Source organism: Pan paniscus, chromosome 10, assembly GCF_029289425.2.
Source record: "Pan paniscus chromosome 10, NHGRI_mPanPan1-v2.0_pri, whole genome shotgun sequence".
Taxonomy (NCBI): domain Eukaryota; kingdom Metazoa; phylum Chordata; class Mammalia; order Primates; family Hominidae; genus Pan; species Pan paniscus.
Genome location: NC_073259.2, coordinates 70,183,673 through 70,203,461, shown reverse-complemented (window position 1 = coordinate 70,203,461; position 19,789 = coordinate 70,183,673). Strand labels below are relative to the sequence as shown.

Here is a 19,789-nt window from a genome sequence, read left to right as displayed (position 1 = left end):
AGGGCACCTATCTTGGCCTTGGCGCTCATCAAAAGCAAAAGAGGGGAAAAAATTCTCTTGAGGCTCCCATATACAAGACGAGCTCACTTTCACTCAAGACTGGGGACCAGAATGTCCAATCTAAAGGGGTCCCAAAAGACCCAAGCCAAAAGGTATGTTCAATATGGTTACAGAATGTAGTGTCCCAAAGTGCTTCACAGAGGCAAATAAAATCTCAATAAGGCCTTAACTACAGACCTCAGAGAAATTCCACATACAAAGTTCCAAAGAATGTGGGTTCATGACAATAAAAAATCACTGAACACCTGAAGTAAATACAACCCAAAGACTTTGGCAAGAATGGCCAACTTAAAACTGCAAAGAACCCTCCTATTACAAAACAACTAGATCTTAGAAATAAACCTATTTTAAGTACATTTCTGGGCCCATAGAAAACAAAGGACAACTCCCAGAGACCCCACCCTCCATCTTCTAAGGGAAAAATGTAACCTGAAACCTGACCAGAGAGCTCCAAGCAACAAGGGCACAAGATAAGTTTCCCTGAAGGCAAATGACAATACTAGATCTGCAACCCAAAGACTAAGGAAACTCTGAGCAAGTGTCTAGTTTGGGGAGCTAAACCCAAAACTCCTGCCTTAAAATAGGTATATAGGATGGGAGTAATGTGGTCTCAGGCTAGCAGCGCCCCCTGCCAACAGGCAAAGGCAATCACAAATACTCTAAGCAGGAAAACATACCCTATGTCAACCCCAGGACTAAGGTCAAAAGATACGAGCTCAAAACCTGCACCCAAATGTTTATAGCAGCTTTATTCATAATTGCCAAAATTTTGAAGCAACCAAGATGTCCTTCAATAGGTGAATGGATAAACAATACAAGGGACTATTATTCAGCAATAACAAAAAATGAGGCATTAAACTGCAAAAGGACATGGAAGAACTTAAACATATACTGCTAAGTAAAAGAAACCAGTCTGGAAAAGCTACATATTATATAATTCCAATTATATGAAATTCTGGAAAAGGCAAAACTACAGAGAAAAAAAATCAGTGGTTGCCAGGGACTCAGGGGTTCAGAAGGAGAGACAAATAGGTGAAGCACAGAGAATTTTTAGGGCAATGAAGCTATTCTGTTTGACACTGCAATGGTGGATACATGACATTATGCATTTGTCAAAACCCATAATTAAACAACACAAAGAATGAACCTTAATAAATTATGGATTTTAGTTTAAAAATACTGTGTCAATATTGGCTTATCAATTATAATGAATGTACCACACTTATTCTAGATGTTAACAATCGGAGAAAAAGAGAGAGGAGAAGAGGGACTATACGGGAACTCTGTGCTTTCTGTGTAATTTTTCTCTAAACCTAAAACTGCTCTAAAAATGAAGTCAGTTTGAAAAAAGATATGAGCACATAATCAAAGATGATCAAAAATATAATGAAACACAACATGAGTGAGAATAACAAGAAAATCTCAAGTACATCGGATCTCCGAGTTACCACATACAGACCATAAAACAGCCATAGGGAATCAAAAAAATTAGAAAACAACAAAGCATGATAAAAAATGACCAAATATATTTGAAAAAACTCAAATTTCAGGTTTGAAAAAAATGAAATTTCAGGTATAAAAAAATATAGTGGCTGAAGTTTAAAAGTAAATTGGTAGAGAAAACTGCAAAGAAGACAGACTTGAAGAGAGACTCAGATGAGTCTAAAAAAATTATCCATATGCCATACAAAGTCATAGGTAGAGAAAATGTAAAAAGGAAATGAACAGATATGTACTATATAGTAATATATTCACTAATAAAGTTTAACATGAACTTAATTGGAGTTTCAGAGTTAAAGTACCACTATTTAACAGAGCAAACTTCTCAACAGCAGCAATGGAAGCCAGAAGACATGGGATAAAATAATCAGAAGTGAGGGGAAATAATTCACAGTTAATAAACTCTTTTGTTCTGCAGTAAAAATATAATAATTTCAAATTTACAGGCATCTAATGACCTAGTCTCAAAACACATGGAGTAAAAATTAATAGAAATGCAAGGGGAAATTGATAAACGTACCATTGCAGTGGAAAATGTCAACAAATCTCTCTCACTTATTGATATGTCAAGAAAATAAAAATATTATTAAATATAGTATTTAAACACAATTAATAAGCTTGATTTGCCAGTCATCTATTAAGAATCCTACACCCATTCACATTCTTCTCAAGCCACAATGGACAATTACAAAACCTGGATGCACAATAGGTCAAAAAGCAAACCTCAATGAATTTTGGAGAAATGATATCATAATAACTAAATTATCTTGTCACAAGTTAATTAAGAATTCAATTAACAAAAAAGGTAAATTTTGCCTATGCATGTGGAAAGTTATTTATTTATTTATTTTTATTTATTTTTATTTTATTTTATTTTATTTGAGACAGAGTCTCACTCTGTTGCCCAAGCTAGAGTGCAGTGGCGCAATCTCGGCTCACTGCAAGCTCCGCCTCCCGGGTTCACGCCATTCTCCTGCCTCAGCCTCCAGAGTAGCTGGGACTACAGGCACCCACCACCACACCCAGTTAATTTTTTGTATTTTTAGTAGAGATGGGGTTTCACCATGTTACCCAGGATGGTCTCGATCTCCTGACCTTGTGATCCACCCACCTCAGCCTCCCAAAGTGCTGGGATTACAGGCGTGAGCCACCGTGCCGAGCCGCATGGGGAAATTTAAAAACTCACTTCCAAGTAATTCTAAGAGAAAGAACTCACAGTGGAAAAATTTTTAGTATCTAATATTGAAAAATAATAAAAATATCATTTGTCAAAACTCAGGGAATGCAGCTCCTTTGAAGGAAATTATACCACCAATTTTTTTTTAAATCGAAAAGTCTGTCAACATAAAACGATAGAGTATAGTAGGATAAGTATAATAAAATAGCAAACAAATCCAGAATCTCAACAAACCCCAAAACAGACTATATTTAAGAGATGAGTAAAATTCAGGCGACCTTGAACGACATGAATTTGAACTGTGCAGGCCCACTTATACACAGATTTTCTTTTACCTCTGCCCCCCTTCAGACAGCAAGACCAACCCTCCCTCCTCCTCCTCCTCCTGAATCTACTCAACACGAAGATGATGAGGATGAAGACCTTTATGATGATCCAATTCCATTTAATAGACAGTAAATATATTTTCTTTTCCTTATGATTTTCTTAACATTTTCTTTTCTCTAGCTTATTTTATTGTAAAAATACACTACATAATTCACACAACACAGAAAATATATGTTAATTGACTGTCTGTGTTATCAGTAAGGCTTCCAGTCAACAGTAGGCTATTAGTACTTAAGTTTTGAGGGAGTCAGAAGTTATAAACAAATTTTCAACTGTGCGGGAGGGTAGCACCCCTGACCATCCCCCAAACACTGTTCAAGGGTAAACTGTACATAAAACTCTGGAAAGATTGAGCTGGATAGAGCTAGAGAAAAGAAGAGAGCCATAGCAAAACACACAAAGAATGAAAAAGGGATACAAAGCTATGAATACAGCAGAAATTTAAAAGATAGCAAAAGAATATGAACAAATTTATGCCAATAAATTCGAAGATTTCAATATATGGCTAGAAAAATGCACAACAAATTAACTCCAAATGGAAAATTTGAATGAATTTATAACCATTAAAAAATTGAATCAGTAGTCAAAATCTTTCCCCAATGTAAATATCATGTCCAGACAGTTTTGCAGACAGGTTTTACCAAACATTTATGAACAGATCCTTCTAATGTTACACAAAGAAAAACGAATATTCTATAGCTCATTTTATGGGACTAGTGTAACCTCAATACTACTGCTTGACAGGAACAGTGAAAGAAAGAAAGAAAAGAAAAGAAAAGAGGAAAGAAAAGAAGAAAAGGAAAGAAAAAAGAAAAGAAAGGAGGGACAGAGGGAGGGAAGAAAGGAGGGAAGGAAGGAGAGAAGGAAGGAGGGAAGGAGGAAGGGAGGGAGGGAAGGAAGGAGAGAAGGAGGGAGGGAGGGAAGGAGGGAAGGAAGGAGGGAAGGAAAGAGGAAAGGAAGGAGGGAAGGAAGGAAGGAAAAATTACAGGCTAATTTCACTGGCAACAGAGATGTAAAATTCTACAGAAAGTATTAGTAAACAGAATCTAGCAATGTAAAATCAAATCACCAAGATATTTTAAATCTAGGATGCAAAGTTACTACGGTAGAAGCTCTATTTAAGATTTATGTCATTTAGGTGAACAGATTAAATAAAAAATAATATAATCTTAATAGATGTGTAAATTACATTTAATTAAAGTCAATAACCATTTGTAGTTTTTAAAAAGTAAACTAGGAAGAGAATGTGCTCCTCCATAAAGAGTATCTATAAAAGAATGTACAGTAAATATTATGTTCAATAGTGAAATATTAGAACCATTCCCTTTAAAATCAGAAATAAGACAGGGATGCCCATTATTACCACTTCTATTTTACCTTGTACTTGAAAATACTACAAACACAGTAAAGCAAGAAAAAAAGAAATAAAATATCATGTTCAAGTTTGAACTTATAGCATTACCTGACTTGAAGTGAATGAATATTTTTAACCTTATTAGTAAGTACACATGAATCGGTAGGTCTTAACTATTTGCCTGTGTAGAATTTAGCTTTATCTAAACTGGAATAGGAAGTAAAATGGCAAATAAACATTTAAAAACTCAACCTCATAACTAATTCAGCAAAATGAAAATCACAGCGGAGATAATATATCAAGTGTACTCAATCATCAAAAGTGGGAAAGTGAGAAAAACACCCATCATAAGGATAGGGAGCTAGAAGAACACTCATACACTAGTGGAGGGAAAACAACTGGCATTGTCTGGTAGAGGGGAACATACTGCATGTGTTACTCCTATGTAGATATCCCGAAAAATCTCCTGAACATGTGCACCAGGTGACATACAACAGCTTTCACAGCAGCACTGCTTTTAGTAGCAAATTTTCTTTTAAAACACCAAAACCGGGAAGAGCCCAAATGCCCATCCACAGCTAACTGGATAAACATGTGCATAAATGTAATAATATATATTAGAGAAAATGAATGAGTTGCAGTTATACATCAACAAGGATGAAAAATGAAAACATGTACAAAATAGGCTAAATAAATATTCCTCATATATTTCTTATGTTTTAGAAATACAGACACATGGTAAAACTACTAAGCAAGGAAAATGTCAAAATAAATTCATGATAGTGGTTTCCTCTGTTATATAGGGAGGGAGCACATCAACTTCTTACTGGCAATACTCTATTTCTTAAGCTGTACCTTAATATCAACAGAATATGCGACCTCAGGTGGTACTGAATTTCCAGCTACAGAAGTTTGCTTTGTTTAAAGAAATAATGTCACTCAGGTGAGATATTTAGAGATAGAGAACACATATATCACATAGGGAACTGGAGGTGATTATCCCTACAATTATCTTGTAACTCTAAAATTTCATAATTCCATATCCACCATAGTAAACAACACAGTGTGTTACACATAAAAACAATAATTACAACAAACACTGACTGAATGCTAATGTTGAAAAACACTGCTGGTTGCTAACCAACATTCTTTCTTATTCTTCCCTGCTAGAAGAATCCAATTTTGTTCGGCCATCTATCGTTCTCCCAGGTAATTCAGGGTGATGTATCCTAGCTTGAGCGACATCTTTTACTTAATCTAAACTAATCCTGTACTCCACTGGTGTAGAGTTTTAACATCTGGCTCTGTTCTGGCCAAAGAGACATGAAATAAGGTGAGGGATGTCTAGGAAAGGTTTCCTTGCCCCTAAACAGGAGACCCAGAAATAGATACTCTTTCTTGATGTTGTCGTGCACAGATGTGATATCTAGAATGCTACTGCCATGATGCCGTCAGGAGAAAGACTGGTTTCAAAACTAAGCCAGCTGATCCATGATGACAACACTGAGGCAAGGAATTAAAGCTGGAGTCTTACTTCTTGACTTGTTGGTAAGTAATATGTCATTTTATTGTATATATTTTCATGTTGTTCATATTTTCCCACTGAAGCCATATTAACTGACACACTTACCACGTGCATAGGGTTTCCTCATTTAATCTTTACAGCAATTCCAGGAGCTAAGTACCATGATGATGTCCATTTGATAGTCAATAAAAATAAAACTTAGAGAATGAAAATAAGTTGCTCGAAGTCACACATATACCAAGTGGCAAATTCTGGGGTGTCTGATTCCAAAACCCATGCTAATAACCTATGCATTGTCCTTTCTATGATGCACTTTATTACCTGGCATTCAGCAAGCATTCCCACCCCTCACGGTCCCTCTGTATCACAGAGCTGGTTTCTCAAATTCCCCTATAGCTGAAGTTCTAAATTCAGTTCAACTTCTGCCAATGAGATAAACTCATGTGGAACTTAAAAGCCAAAAGGGAAATAAAGGGCATCTACTTGTGGCTGCGAGGGCCGCAAAGGAAATCCCAGTAGACGTCAGTGTGCAATGAAGCCCACGTTCCAGTATTTTGTCCCAAACTTCCAAAGCATTTCAGAAGCATTTTGATTAATTATCTCTTGCTCTGTTTTCACTTTTCACTTCACAATATTTTGGGTACTCCAACAAATAACAAAAGCTAAGGCAGGTAAACCCATCAAAACGGCTTATATGCCTGCAGATTAAAAGACAACTATATAAAACACCAGACAGGCATTTACAACACTTTTTGTATTAACAATTATGATGTTGGTACTAGTGTGCTTTATCTAAGCATGACTACTAAAGCAGTATTTAACATTTTTTAAGTGGTTATAGGTACTTAGTGAAATGTGAAAACAGCAACTAATTAACACACTAAAAAAGCCAATACAACAGAAGATGACAGTCACTCTTTAGATTTTTGGTATTTTCATACTGGCAATAAAGCATATTGGTCTTCCATTTAGATATTTTTATATATTATATAAGGATATGCATAATGATAGGAATGAATTACTGCTTGGCAAAAAAATGGCCACAGCAAAAGGGTCCAAAAAATTCACCTCTCCCTACAGGTCTCAGTTTAGGGTCCACTCCTTTTTTCTCCTTCCACTCCTTCCTATTTTCTTGATTGCTGAATTATAGAATTTACCGTGGAAATGACAAAGAGTGAAACACTAGATAGATGAGGTAAGAAGTGGTAGAAATTGATAAGAGCTAAACAAAGTGCCAGTTTACGGAGTTAACTGACAACTTAGCAAATGAAAATTTTGTGCTCTGTTGCTCAGAACAGAATTTTTCTTTATGAACAATTTTGATTGTAGAGCATGTGGTTATATATCTGACTTAAAAGACATCATTTGGAGTATTTTGAAATAGATCTTGAAACGAACCTCAATTGGCTCTTCACCACCTTTCACTTGACTTTCCCCTATTTCTCCATTCTCATAGTTGCTGCTCTTCTCCACCCATAGCTCAGACTTTTCTACTGTCAGTCGAAGCTGGTCTAGATCTGCCTTGATTTGCTTGTAGTTATCTACGTCTTGATTAGACACCAGTAATTGCACCTAAAACAGAAGAATTTCAATCTCTTAGTTGAAGTTCACTATTTCTAGAATATTTATGAATATTTTAGATGTATATTGACCATGAAAACCTACCTAGAAGTGTGAACACTTAACCAGTATTTTCACACATTATAATTTTTTTAAGTGAGCCCTAGCAAAACTTTTCAAAGTGATTTAAGATTAAAAGATACCCTAACTTTAATTTCACTGCTGAAGTTAATTTTTCTGAGACTCTGTTTGAAAAGAGGCAGAAACAAAAACAACTGGGAGAAAATATCAATAGATACAATCTAAACTTCATCATACAAGTTTTTATTTTCTTATAATTTACATGTATTATATGACATATACATATATGTATTTTATGTATAACTACCCTTTTATTTCATATTCTTTTAACATATTCCTGTAAAACTGCCTAAATGATCAATACCCTATTATGTTAAATAAATAGTGAAACATATGTAAGCACTTACGTATTACTAATTAATAATCTCAAGATTGATGTCTTATTCAAAGACCACAAAGAAAAAGATTAGATCCATAACTGTTCGTTTTTTTTGGATTTATGCAGTTTTCAATCATAAAATAATTATTTCAGGGCTATTGGTGCTCCTACCCAAATTCATCAGTAAAATTTAAGGATAAAATAATAGCAGTGGTAACAAAATTCCTAACATATTATTATCTCCCAGTGCCTTCCTAAATCTTGGTGCCTTTCATTTGTTTTAAAGACATTAACTAAAAAATCACTTGTGGGGAATACCTTCTAAATAGATCACGTCCTGGCATAGACAAGGCCATGTCTCTGGCATAGACAAGGCCATGTCTCTGTTTAAAAATAGAAAGTGTCTCCAGGAAAAGCCACACAGTGTCATTACCTCTGCAGCCATGAAGTCAGGTTGGATGTTATTAACACTTTCAGAGCTTTTGCTGTGGATGCATTGAGGGCTCTTCAATCTTACCTGCTTAAATGCCTGTAAAACCTCCGCCCTCTGGCTGAAGTGCTTAAACAACAGCTGCAGGGCTCCAGACAGCAAAGGCGGGTAGTCGTGCATGATCAGATGAATGAGGACCCGTAAAAACGTCCTGCCTCCTTCATCGTCAAGTTGAACTGGATTTTTTTCCTTTCTATAAAACCAAAAACATTTCTAAAGTGACTCCTATTTATATAACATCTACACTTCAGTATTAGAATTGTATACATATTCTCAGAGGTATATCATTTGTTTTACCAAATTAGGAAGTGAACAGGAAAACATTTTCTTTGTTTTCCTCATGTAACTGATGAGGAAACAATCATAAAGAAAAGCTTGTGTCTGTCCATGAAAGCAGGGGTGATCAGACATCCCGGTTTATCCAAGACTCAGGGGTTCCTAGGCAAACTGGGATGAGTTGGTCACCTTGGCATAGACAAAAGATGGGCATCTGCATCAATCCAAAAGCATTTATGGGAGGAGCTGTGCTAGGCTGGATGTACACCGATGACTGATTTCCCCTGGGGCCCTACAGACCCCCTACATGACAGATGGGGAGGAGTGGGGGAGGCCAGCGCACATGTGCGTGAACCAGCACCAGAGTGGCCACAGGTGTGGCGTATGAGGACTCTGGGTGAGGTTCCACTGGAACAAAAGGTCCATCTGTTTCAAGATGAAATCATATACTGGTTCATTTCTCCTAGGGAATAATGAAATTCTTCAATAGGAAAATACAACACCACAAGCTAGTACTATAATATAAAAACTAAACTAAATGTTCACTAGAGATAAAAATCCTCTTTTTGTGCCCCTAATTCTTAATTCTTGTTTGTCTTTCCAATGACAACAACAAAAACTGCAATAAGATGCTTAGTGTAGTCGTCCCCACTACCCTCCCCAACTCTATCTGTGGTTTTACTTTTTGTGGTTTCAGTTGCCCATGGTCAACCATGGTCCTAAAATATGAAATGGAAAACTTCAGAAATAAATAATTCACGAGTTCTAAATTTTGTGCCATCCTGCCTGTCCCATTTGGGACATGAATCATCCCTTTGCCAGCATCTCCATGCTGTACGTGTTGCCACATCATTAGTCACTTAGTAGCCGTCTCAGTCATCAGGTGACTGTTGCAGGGTCACAGAGCTTGTTCAGGTAACCCTTACTTTACTTAATAATGGCCCCAAAGTGCAAGAGTGGTGATGCTGGCATATTGTTATAATTGTTTTATTATTAGTTATGTTGTTAATCTCTTAGTATGCCTAATTTATATATTAAATTTTATCATACGCATGTATATATAGGAAAAAACACAGTGTATACAGGGTTTGGTACTAGCTGCGGTTTCAGGCATCCACTGGGGGTCTTGGAATGTAACCCTAGCAGATAAGGAAAGACTACTGTTCAGACTGTTTTTAAGGTCTCATGTCAAGTCTGTAATATAAATGAGCACCAGAAGCTTAATAATTTGTAGCTTAAACATTTTAATTTTTCTTTTTGATCACTATTAACTTCATTTCTGAAGAAGAAACAATATTAAAACAATAAATGGCAGGATTCCTGATGGCAAAGGAGGCTAGTCATGTCAAAGGTGTCTTGTTTTATTTAATCATGGGTATTTCCAATTGGCAGAAAATGGCTTTATTTCTCACATATAAAGTTAATGATAACATTAAAGAAGTTACTTTCTTGCCTCAAATATCTAAGATTCAGGGAAGCAATGTTTTACAAGACTCAGTGATATTTATACCAGGGGAGTTAAAGGGCATTCTTGGGCTGTCATTATTTGAGGAAAGAAAAGCAAAGAATTCAGAGGAAAGTTCAATACACTGATCTCATCTCTCTTGTCCTTTTTTTCACCTGACCTAAAGAAAAGCTATGCTTTCTCCTCTAGAGTAAATTAGCAGCTTCATTTCTGGCAGAAATTATGTTAGCAACAATAGAGGGTCTAAAAATAAATAGATATAGAGTGAACAATATCAAAGTATCAATAGAATTCTAAGTAAAATCTTATTCACAAGTAAGATAAAGATATATAAATGTTACTATACCTTCCCGCAAACATAGTTTCTGCCTGAGCTGCAATTTCATCTATATCAGGAACAATAGCTGCAAAGATAAATGGTAAAATCTCTTCTTTATCCTATTTTAATTAGGAGCCATAATAGTCATATTAATATCAATTGATGTGAAAATATTTTTGTCTTCATTTCTTTATTCGACCAAAAGTCAATTAACACTAATAATCTGATTTTAAAATGGGCAAAAGATCTGAATAGACATTTCTTAAAAGAAAACATACAAATGGCAAACAGGTTTATGAAAAGGTGCTCAACATCACTGATCATCAGAGAAATGCAAATCAAAACTACAATGAGATATCATCTCACCCCAGTTAAAATGGCTTTTATCCAACAAACAAGCAATAATAAATGCTGGTGAGAATGTGGAGACAAGGGAACCCTCATACACTGTTGGTGGGAATGTAAATTAGTACAACTGCTATGGAGAACAGTTTCGAGGTTTCTCAAAAAAAAAAAAAACTAAAAATTGAGCTACCATATGATCCAGTAATTCTACTTCTGGGTGTATACGAAAAAGAAAGGAAATTTGTATGTCAAAGAGATATCTGCATTTCCATGTTTATGGAGGCACTATTTACAATAGCTAAGATTTGGAATCAACCTAAGTGTCCATCAACAGACAAATGGATAAAGAAGTGTGGTACACAGACACAATGGAGTACTATTCAGCCATTAAAAAAAAGAATGAGATCCTGTCATCTGCAACAACATGGATGGAACTGGAGGTCATTATGTTAAATGAAATTAGCCAGGCACAGAAAGACAAACTTCTCATGTTCTCACTCATTTGTGGAAGCTAAAAATTAAAACAATTGAACTCATGGCAATAGACAGTAGAATAAGAGTTACCAGAGGCTGGGAAAGGTAGTGGGGTGGGCGGAGTGGGGATGATTAATGGTTACAAAAATATAGTATGACAGAATGAGTAAGATCTAGTATACAAAGTGACTATAGTCAATAATAATTTGTTGTACATTTTTTAATAACTAAATGACTATAATTGGATTATTTGTAACACAAAAGATAAATGCTTGAGGTGATGCATACCTCATTTATCCTATGATTATTACACATTGTATACCTGCATCAAAATACTCCATATACCCCACAAATATATACATCAACTATGTACCCACAAAAATTAAAAATTAAAAAAATTTAAGTCAATTAACAGTTTGAAAAAAATCACAATATAGTTCCACTAAGACATCAATGTAATTTTTTAACGTAAACTATGTTTTAAACTAATGTATTGCTGTAATCAAAAATATGTCTAAAAGATCAGAAAGCACCAGTTACAAAGGTGCCTCTTATCTAGAGAAGTTTGTGTGTATATATAGATCATATATACATACATATGCACATACTTACATATAATTTAAATGAGTGATAAATGGGAGGATAATTCTTTAAAGAATCAAAATATACATACAATTAGCCTTGTTATTATATGGTTATTTCCAAACACCATGGTCTTTTTACCTAAGCTTACTATTACTAAAATTCCGTCCCTTTTTCTTGTGGGAAAGGGCATTTTTTTTTCTATGTGAACCAATCATGATTCCTTACTGTCCCACACCACTAACATTTTGAAGATAACTTTACTAAGATAACATGGGGCTTTTTGTGTGTTTGTTTGTTATTGAAACAGGGTCTTGTTCTGTTGCCCAGGCTGGAGTGCAGTGGCGCAACTTCAACTCACTGCAGCCTCGACCTTCCAGGCTCAAGCAATCCTCCTGCCTCAGCCTCCTGAGTAGCTGGGACCAAAGGCACGCACCTCCACTACTGGCTAATTTTTTTGTATTTTTTTGTAGAGACAGGGTTTCGCCATGTTGCCCAGTCTGGTTTCAAACTCCTGGGCTCAACCAATCCACCCCTTTCGGCCTCCCAAAGTGTTGGGATTACAGGTGTGAGCCACCATACCTGGCCAAGGTAACATGTTTAAATGATAAAATACACCACTTATTTCTCATCTCCAAAGCATAAAAAGAAACACAGTAAGATATAAAAATGGAAAAATAATTCTCCCCAGAAAGGTATCCCTTACTGGTACAAAAAAAGGAAAGAGATCAGGTAGAGAGAAAGGGTTTTCTGGGGTGCCCCTAGACTTTCCCTCTGGTACTTTACTGACACTTAAAACTCATGTTTCCAGAAGCCAGGCCTCTGGGAGTCAATAATTTTTATGCTACTGTCAATGCAACCGCCAGCAAGACTTCCTGGTTCTGCCATATCATTCCTGGAAATAGCCCTTTGGGGTTCTACACTTCTGAGAAGCAGAAAAACAACACCATTGCAAAGGTGCCAGAAGAGAAGTCTTGCTTAGACAAGCTCAAGTCCTTCTGCAGCGGCATGCTGCCTTTTGATGGGACTAATGATTCAGACAGCAGGACAGTTGGTCTAGTATCCATTTTAACTACATGCTTGTAATCACTGAATCATTCCTAACTGATTGATGGACGAAGAAGAGGGGAGAGTTCCTAATGTCACAGTGGTGGCAGTAGAAGGAAGTTTCACATCTGTGTACAAATCCTATTCTCACAAAAAGAATTCCATTAGCTGGCTAAATCTTCAATAAGACATACTTTTCAGCCTATAATGACTTGGATTGACCTGTCCAAAAAAAAATGGTAATTTAATATTTCTTAGTTTTTCTAAAGTTCTTTCAATAGTCACAAAATTTTTACAATCATAACTGTGCTCTTTTGTTATGCTCCAGTGCTCAGAGATAAATTAGCTTCATTTTTACACTTTTTAAATATGAAAATTGAAATATAGTTCCAGTTTATAACTATACAAAGTAAATTTTTAAAAAAAAAAATCCACACACACAAAATGAGACCAACAACCACATTCAGGTCTTTGGGGAATGCCACGTCTTTATTCTTGGATCAGGCAACGGCTTCTCTTCAAAACACCTATCCTTCTGATAACTACATTTCGCACTGCTCTTTGATCCAGGCAGAAAAACTTCTCTTGGATTTTCACCAAAACATCATGATGCTGAAAAGATTTGGACTCTCGAGAGAATCCTTGTGCCACTACTTTCAGGACCTTTGGCAAGTAACTTAACCTTTCTGACCTTGGTTTTCTCCTCTGTAAAATGGCACAATAAACAGTATGTCCCAGTCCTGAAGATTACAAAGGAAAAGGCATTCATAGGAGTTAGCAACAAACGACAGCAAACACCCTCCACACCATTCTAGGAGAGTTATTTCACAATCTGTCTCAGTTCTTTGATGTTGTTAGTGGAGATTACATCTACATTTTTGTCTCGTAAAAATATGAGGAAACCATCATTCTCAGCAAACTAACACAGGAACAGAAAACCAAACACTGCATGTTCTCATTCATAAGTGGGAGTTCAACAATAAGAACACATGGACACAGGGAGGGGAACATCACACACCAGGGCCTGTCGGTGGGTGGCGGGCTAGGGGAGTGACAGCATTAGGAGAAATACCAAATGTAGATGACGGGTTGATGGGTGCAGCAAACCAACATGGCACGTCTATACCTATGTAACAAATCTGCACGTTCTGCACATGTATCCCAGAACTTAAAGTATAATAAAAAAATTTAAAAAGCACAAAAAATATAATTATGTTTTAAAATATGATAGGTACTTTCAAGTTCTCAGAAAAATAAAATAAAAAGAGTAAATACTGTCACAAAAAGATACCTGATGGTAGTAAAGTGTCTGGAGATCCACTGGCAGATGTCTCCGCATTGTCATTGTCCTCTCCAAACTCCTTCTTATATATTGACAGCATATATGAGATCCTATAATCCAGTCTGACACTCAGGATAAACTATAAGAAACATTAAGAACAACATAAATTTCTTTCATTAGCATAGTATTTAAAAATGCAATTCACAACACACCAATAACAGTGGAAGTACTAACCTTTCAAAGGAACTAGTTAGAAGCTTTTAACACCAGTTGCCACATGTTTGTCAGCAATGACTAAGCAAGGGAATTCATTTCTACTAGCTAATGTCAGTAAAATCCCAAAGCAATTTTTGGAAAGAACATTTGACTCCCTATGATTGCTCTCTGAATATTCCAGCTAGAGGCATCGTGGGGCTCTGGATGAAGAGGTAATGATGACGTCATTTTACTGAACATTTTACAGAGTGCCATTGTCTCTGGGAGGAGACTGTTGGAGGTGTGACCCTCATTCTTACATAGTAGGGCAATAATTCAGCTACAATAGTATGATTGTGACTATACCATGATCAGTCCTAAAGCCAGGTTCTAAAAGGACAGTTTAAGTAACAGCATCTATACACCATGGATTTTCCTCACTGGTGTTTGTGTTTCCTTGAATTTGGGTTGCTGTCATTGTTCTCATTCATGGATGCACGGACAGAAACTAAGTACCTAGCAAGGCTCCAGACTGTGCTAGGTGCCACAGGGAATGCAAACACATGAAGCCTACTGCCCTCAAAAAGCCAACAGTCGAGTTGGGAAAAAAATATAGCACTGTTAGCATAATTAGGAAACTATTGAGAGCTAAATCATGTGGTCTAAATACAACAGAAATCAAAGAAGAAAAAGCTGGGATGTGCTGCAGATCAAAGGAGAGGTTTTTACATAGGTACCATCTGTCCCTGTCTGCCTGAGAGAGGCCCTGTTTAACCTTTTGTTTCAGCATAATTATTAATGGTGCCCCTACATTCTCAAAAGTGTCGTATTTGGACAGTAAACAATGTGGTCACCCAAGTTATAGAAAGATTGGCATTTCATGGTATCATCTAACTTCATCTCTATCTATACCACCTGTGTCCCATCCCTCCCTCCTCCTACGCCCCTTCTCTCATCCTCTCTCCGGTTCTAACAGCACTGGAGTGCCTGCACTTCCGCTCTTGCCTCCGCACAGGTGCTCACAGTGTCCACTTTACTTTGAATATTCTCCTCCACTTCATAATAATTACATTTTAAGATATCCTCTCTCAGGGGCAGTGGCTCATGGCTGTAATCCCAGCACTTTGGGAGGCTGAGACAAAGGGATCGCTTGACCTCACGAATTCAAGACCAGCCTGGGCAACATGGCGAAGTCCCATCTCTACAAAAACACAACAAATTAGCCCGGCATGGTGGTGCGTGCCTGTAATCCCAGCTACCATGGATGCTGAGGTGGGAGAACATTTGAACCCACGAGGTCAAGGCTGCAGTGAGCCAAGACTGTGCCACTGCATTTCTGCCTGGGTGACACAGCAAGACCCTGTCTCAAAAAAAAAAAAAATCCTCCAAGTTCCAGTTTAAATTCTTTTTTAACGCAGCTTTCACTGGTTCCCCAGTCACAATCTGAATCAATCTCCCTCCTTTCCTCCCTCCCTCCCTTTCTCTGTCCTCGTCTGTCTCAGTCTCTCTCTTTCTCTTTCTCTTTTTCTCTCTCTCTCTCTCTCCTCCCCCGACCCACCCAGCCTTTGCTAGACTTTTATGCTTTTTATGGAAACATCCTCCATGTCAGCTGTACTCAGCTGGTTAATTCACCAGACATGCGTTAAACAAGGTATTGAGGAAGGCACTAAGGGCATAAAAAGGTGCCAAGGATCTCAATCCTGCCTTTGAAGAACTTACAGTCTAGAGGGGAAAACAAACACCAGAGACTCTTAAGAACGTGTGGTGAGGGCTGGAACACATATTGATTGAACTGATTCTTGGTAGCAAAGGGATTTGCAGGGCAGGAGACAGCTCATGGGAAAAGAGGACTGAGAAAGGGCATGGGATTTGGTAACCATGAGCAGAAGGCAGGGGGCAGAGCTGGACTGCAGATGCTTCACATGGAAGGGTGTTTAAAATCCTATTTTTTAAAGTAAAGGATAAATCATAAACAAATGAAACTAACTTTCAGTTGACGATGTTTACATGCAGCATTGTATTCCATAAATACAATCAAAATTAAAACTTTCATTTCTCTAATACGGCTAATCAGGAAAAACAAGTGGAAAGTAGAAAGAAAGGAGGAAAGGGAAGGATAAAAACAAAGGCAGAGAAAAAGAATTAAGAGAGGGCCAGGAAGAGAGAGAGAGAATGAGAGAGAAATGAAAAGAGAGAGACTGAGAGAGATACACAAAGTGATGGGGGAAAAAAAAAAAAAGAAGACCCAGGGGGAAGAGAGGAGCTGGCACAAGGCACAGGACCTTGAAGTCCTTGTAGCACCAAGGAGTAGGGCTACAAAGAAATTCGTGAAGAGCCATTCCAAGAAAGACACATTCAGAAACAGTACTCAGACACATACGCACGGTGAAGCCGGCCCAGACACAGGGATAGAAAATCAGAGTGAATAGCGGTTCAAGGAGACGCTGCAGAAATGAATCAGCCCCGGACTGCTGAGCTGTAGAAGCTCCATCTCATCATTTTTTAGCTGTTGGAGATTGTTTTTCTAATGCTTTTTTTCTGTAAATGTGGGCTAAAATGAGGTCACGTATTTTAGAGTTTGTCCCATGAGTCGGGTGATGGTAAGCTGGGGATCAGTAGGTCCATGGGTCAGGTGATCGCTACCTTTCTCAGTTTAAGAACAGGAAAACTTTAAACGATTTTTCAGGGTCATGAACACAGCATTGGGAGGCCTGCCAATATTTCTCAGGATTCAGCCTTTGGAATTCCTAGAGGAACTGTGAAACCTTTTATGATTATAAATCTAATTACTTTAAATGAACAATGTACAGACCCTTAAAGGACTACTAACCCACTTCTGGTAGCTCAGTCTATATTAAATTATGATGAAAGACACAGTAAACTGTACCTAGATTCCTAATAGGTACTTGAAAACTTCAAACTCCATTCTCCAAATCTGGAATAAATGCTATAATTAAGGTATCATAAAAGGTATTTTCAAACTTAAAAACTGCTAAGAATTTATAGCTATAGTAATGGGAAGTCTATTCACTAAACCAATGGGCATGAAATAATAATTTATCTCCTTTAAATTCTTAAAATTAGGCATTAGACTAGGTTATTTTTTCTAGTTATTCCTTTGTCCTTTAGAAACAAAAACAGAGAGGGATTGTCACATATAAAATACCAAAACCAATGATTAATAATTTTTGTTAATAAGAAATAAAATTTTATTTGTCTTTCTTGCTAAAACAATAAATCTAGATATATGGAATCACATGTTCAATTCAATTAAAAATAGGAAAAGAGCTGGAAACTAATCAATAACTTTGCTTGCTCTGAAATCCTTCTCAAATGAAGGTAAAGTTCCATCAGGGACAATACTAATTTTTTTTAATACACATGAAAGCAGTTTATCAACCTCAAAGCACCCCACAATTGTTAGATATTATCATTAGTATATTTAATGGGAATGGACAAATGTGATTCATATGTTAAATAGCGTCTGTGTGATATTTTTTACCAGGTTTGTCATTAACTTAAAAAAATAAAATTATATTGATAGCATTTCAGAATATTTACACAGTGATTTGGAACAAAAAGGGTAAGAAGTTAAATCAATAAGCAAAATTACATCTTTGTCACCTAGCTTCTGTTAGGCAACACACCTGCAAAATCTCAATGATCTTCAGCTTGGTGTCCATCACAGTCACATCCTCGTGCTCGGTGGGGCTCCCTTGCTTGCTCGGGTGGATGCTGGGTGGCACATCCGGCATGCTCATGGGGAAGATGGAGCCTCTACTGAGTACCATCTGGGTCATCATCTCTCCCACCCCATGAATGGTTCTCATCACATTGTTTCCTGGCATGAGAAAATGCCGTAAGTCAACACACACAACCCCTGGAGATCATGTAACTATAAAACTCAGTTGGTCACAACCACACTGAAAAGCAGCCAGGAAAAGGATTCAGGATAAGACAGAATAGCATCAGCATTGTTTGGGCTCTTTCTTTACAGATAAAATTAATATATTGCAGACATGTTTCAAAATGACAACTTTTAAAAATGGAAATTTTCCTTTTTCAGAAAATGCTTTCAAATCATGTAACAAAGGTGAGCAGGTTGCTCTAACATCCAAATCAGGTCCTTCTGTAACACAGTATGTCCTACTAACTGTCATACCAATAGGCCCTTGCTTTTACAATAATGCAAAAGAAGATTACTAATCGCCAAGATAAAGTGAGTTGCAAGTGGGGATACAAAGACTGCCTAAAAACATTTAGATATTGAATTCCAGCATCATAATCTGATCCTCAAACCAGGGATTTTTTAGCTTTCCTTTCATAACACTTATAAAAAGAGCTTGTGAGGAGGACTGTTACCTTTATTTTAAGAAAAAATAGTCTCATCTGGGGAAGACATACGCATTAGCCAATATACTTCCCATTCCTTCATCCAATTTGAATAGAAAACCATTACTCAAAATCCACAGAAAGCAATAATGTTTGAGGTGATTATGGAAACAAGCTAGTGACAAACATGATCATTTTCAATGAGGGATCACGCTCTTTCCGTCTCTTTCTGAATTTGGCTTCTCCTTTATTTGCTGATAAAATGTCATCATTCGTATCATGCACACGTTCCTTACACTGACCACAAATAGCTGTATCCAAGGATCCTCCTTAACACTATGACAATTTATGTTCTCCAGCCTGAATGCTGCTTCTCACTTCTAAGTTCCCACAAGAAGCAATAAGGATGCAAAAGAATGGCTGTCTCCATTCCTTTCCAAACAGTGGTCTTTGCTTCGTGGGTGTTCATGGAGCTCTGCCTTAAGCAAAGGCCTAAGAATCTGGCTAAGAATTTTCCTTTCCCTCAGTGTCTCAGGAGATGGGATGAGATTTTTATTAAAAAAAAAAAACTCTGAGCTCTAAGAGAAGAATGTAAACCATGGTAATACCTACAGGATCGAAAGGCAAACAAATAAAAAGAAAATATGTAAAAGATGACAAGAGAATCTGAATGGTCCAGACCACAATTACCATTAAGCCACTGGTAAAGACTATTATCTGTACATTGTGAAAAGGTAAAATGCCTTTGAAAATTCATTATCTTATCTGTATATGGAATCAATTTAAGTGTAAGAGGGTAGTGCTTCAGTAATACATCTTAGAGTACACAAAGAAGTTACATTTTTCCTAAAGTGGCAAAGTCCAGGCAGAAGTTTTCATTTTGAAGGTCTGAGACCTTTTATTACACTGCTACTTGCATAAGCCAAAAAACACGACAAAATGTATATATAAGTGTAATT

At 36.9% G+C, this 19,789-nt stretch overlaps 1 protein-coding gene across 2 annotated transcripts in view; it reads right to left on the bottom strand.

The window, feature by feature from the left end:
- Positions 1–19,789, bottom strand: part of ITPR2 (inositol 1,4,5-trisphosphate receptor type 2) — a 506,436-nt gene that overhangs the window by 284,165 nt on the left and 202,482 nt on the right. For both annotated transcript variants that reach the window (XR_004665727.3, XM_003828909.5), the window contains exons 22-26: positions 18,146–18,339; positions 14,313–14,442; positions 10,601–10,658; positions 8,541–8,706; positions 7,402–7,575 (exon numbers count right to left, since the gene is read on the bottom strand). Coding sequence is in view for 1 of the 2 variants with exons in the window: in XM_003828909.5 (XP_003828957.3) it covers positions 7,402–7,575; positions 8,541–8,706; positions 10,601–10,658; positions 14,313–14,442; positions 18,146–18,339 (722 nt within the window). In the remaining variant the exon portion in view is untranslated. The remainder of the gene's footprint in view (positions 1–7,401; positions 7,576–8,540; positions 8,707–10,600; positions 10,659–14,312; positions 14,443–18,145; positions 18,340–19,789) is intronic.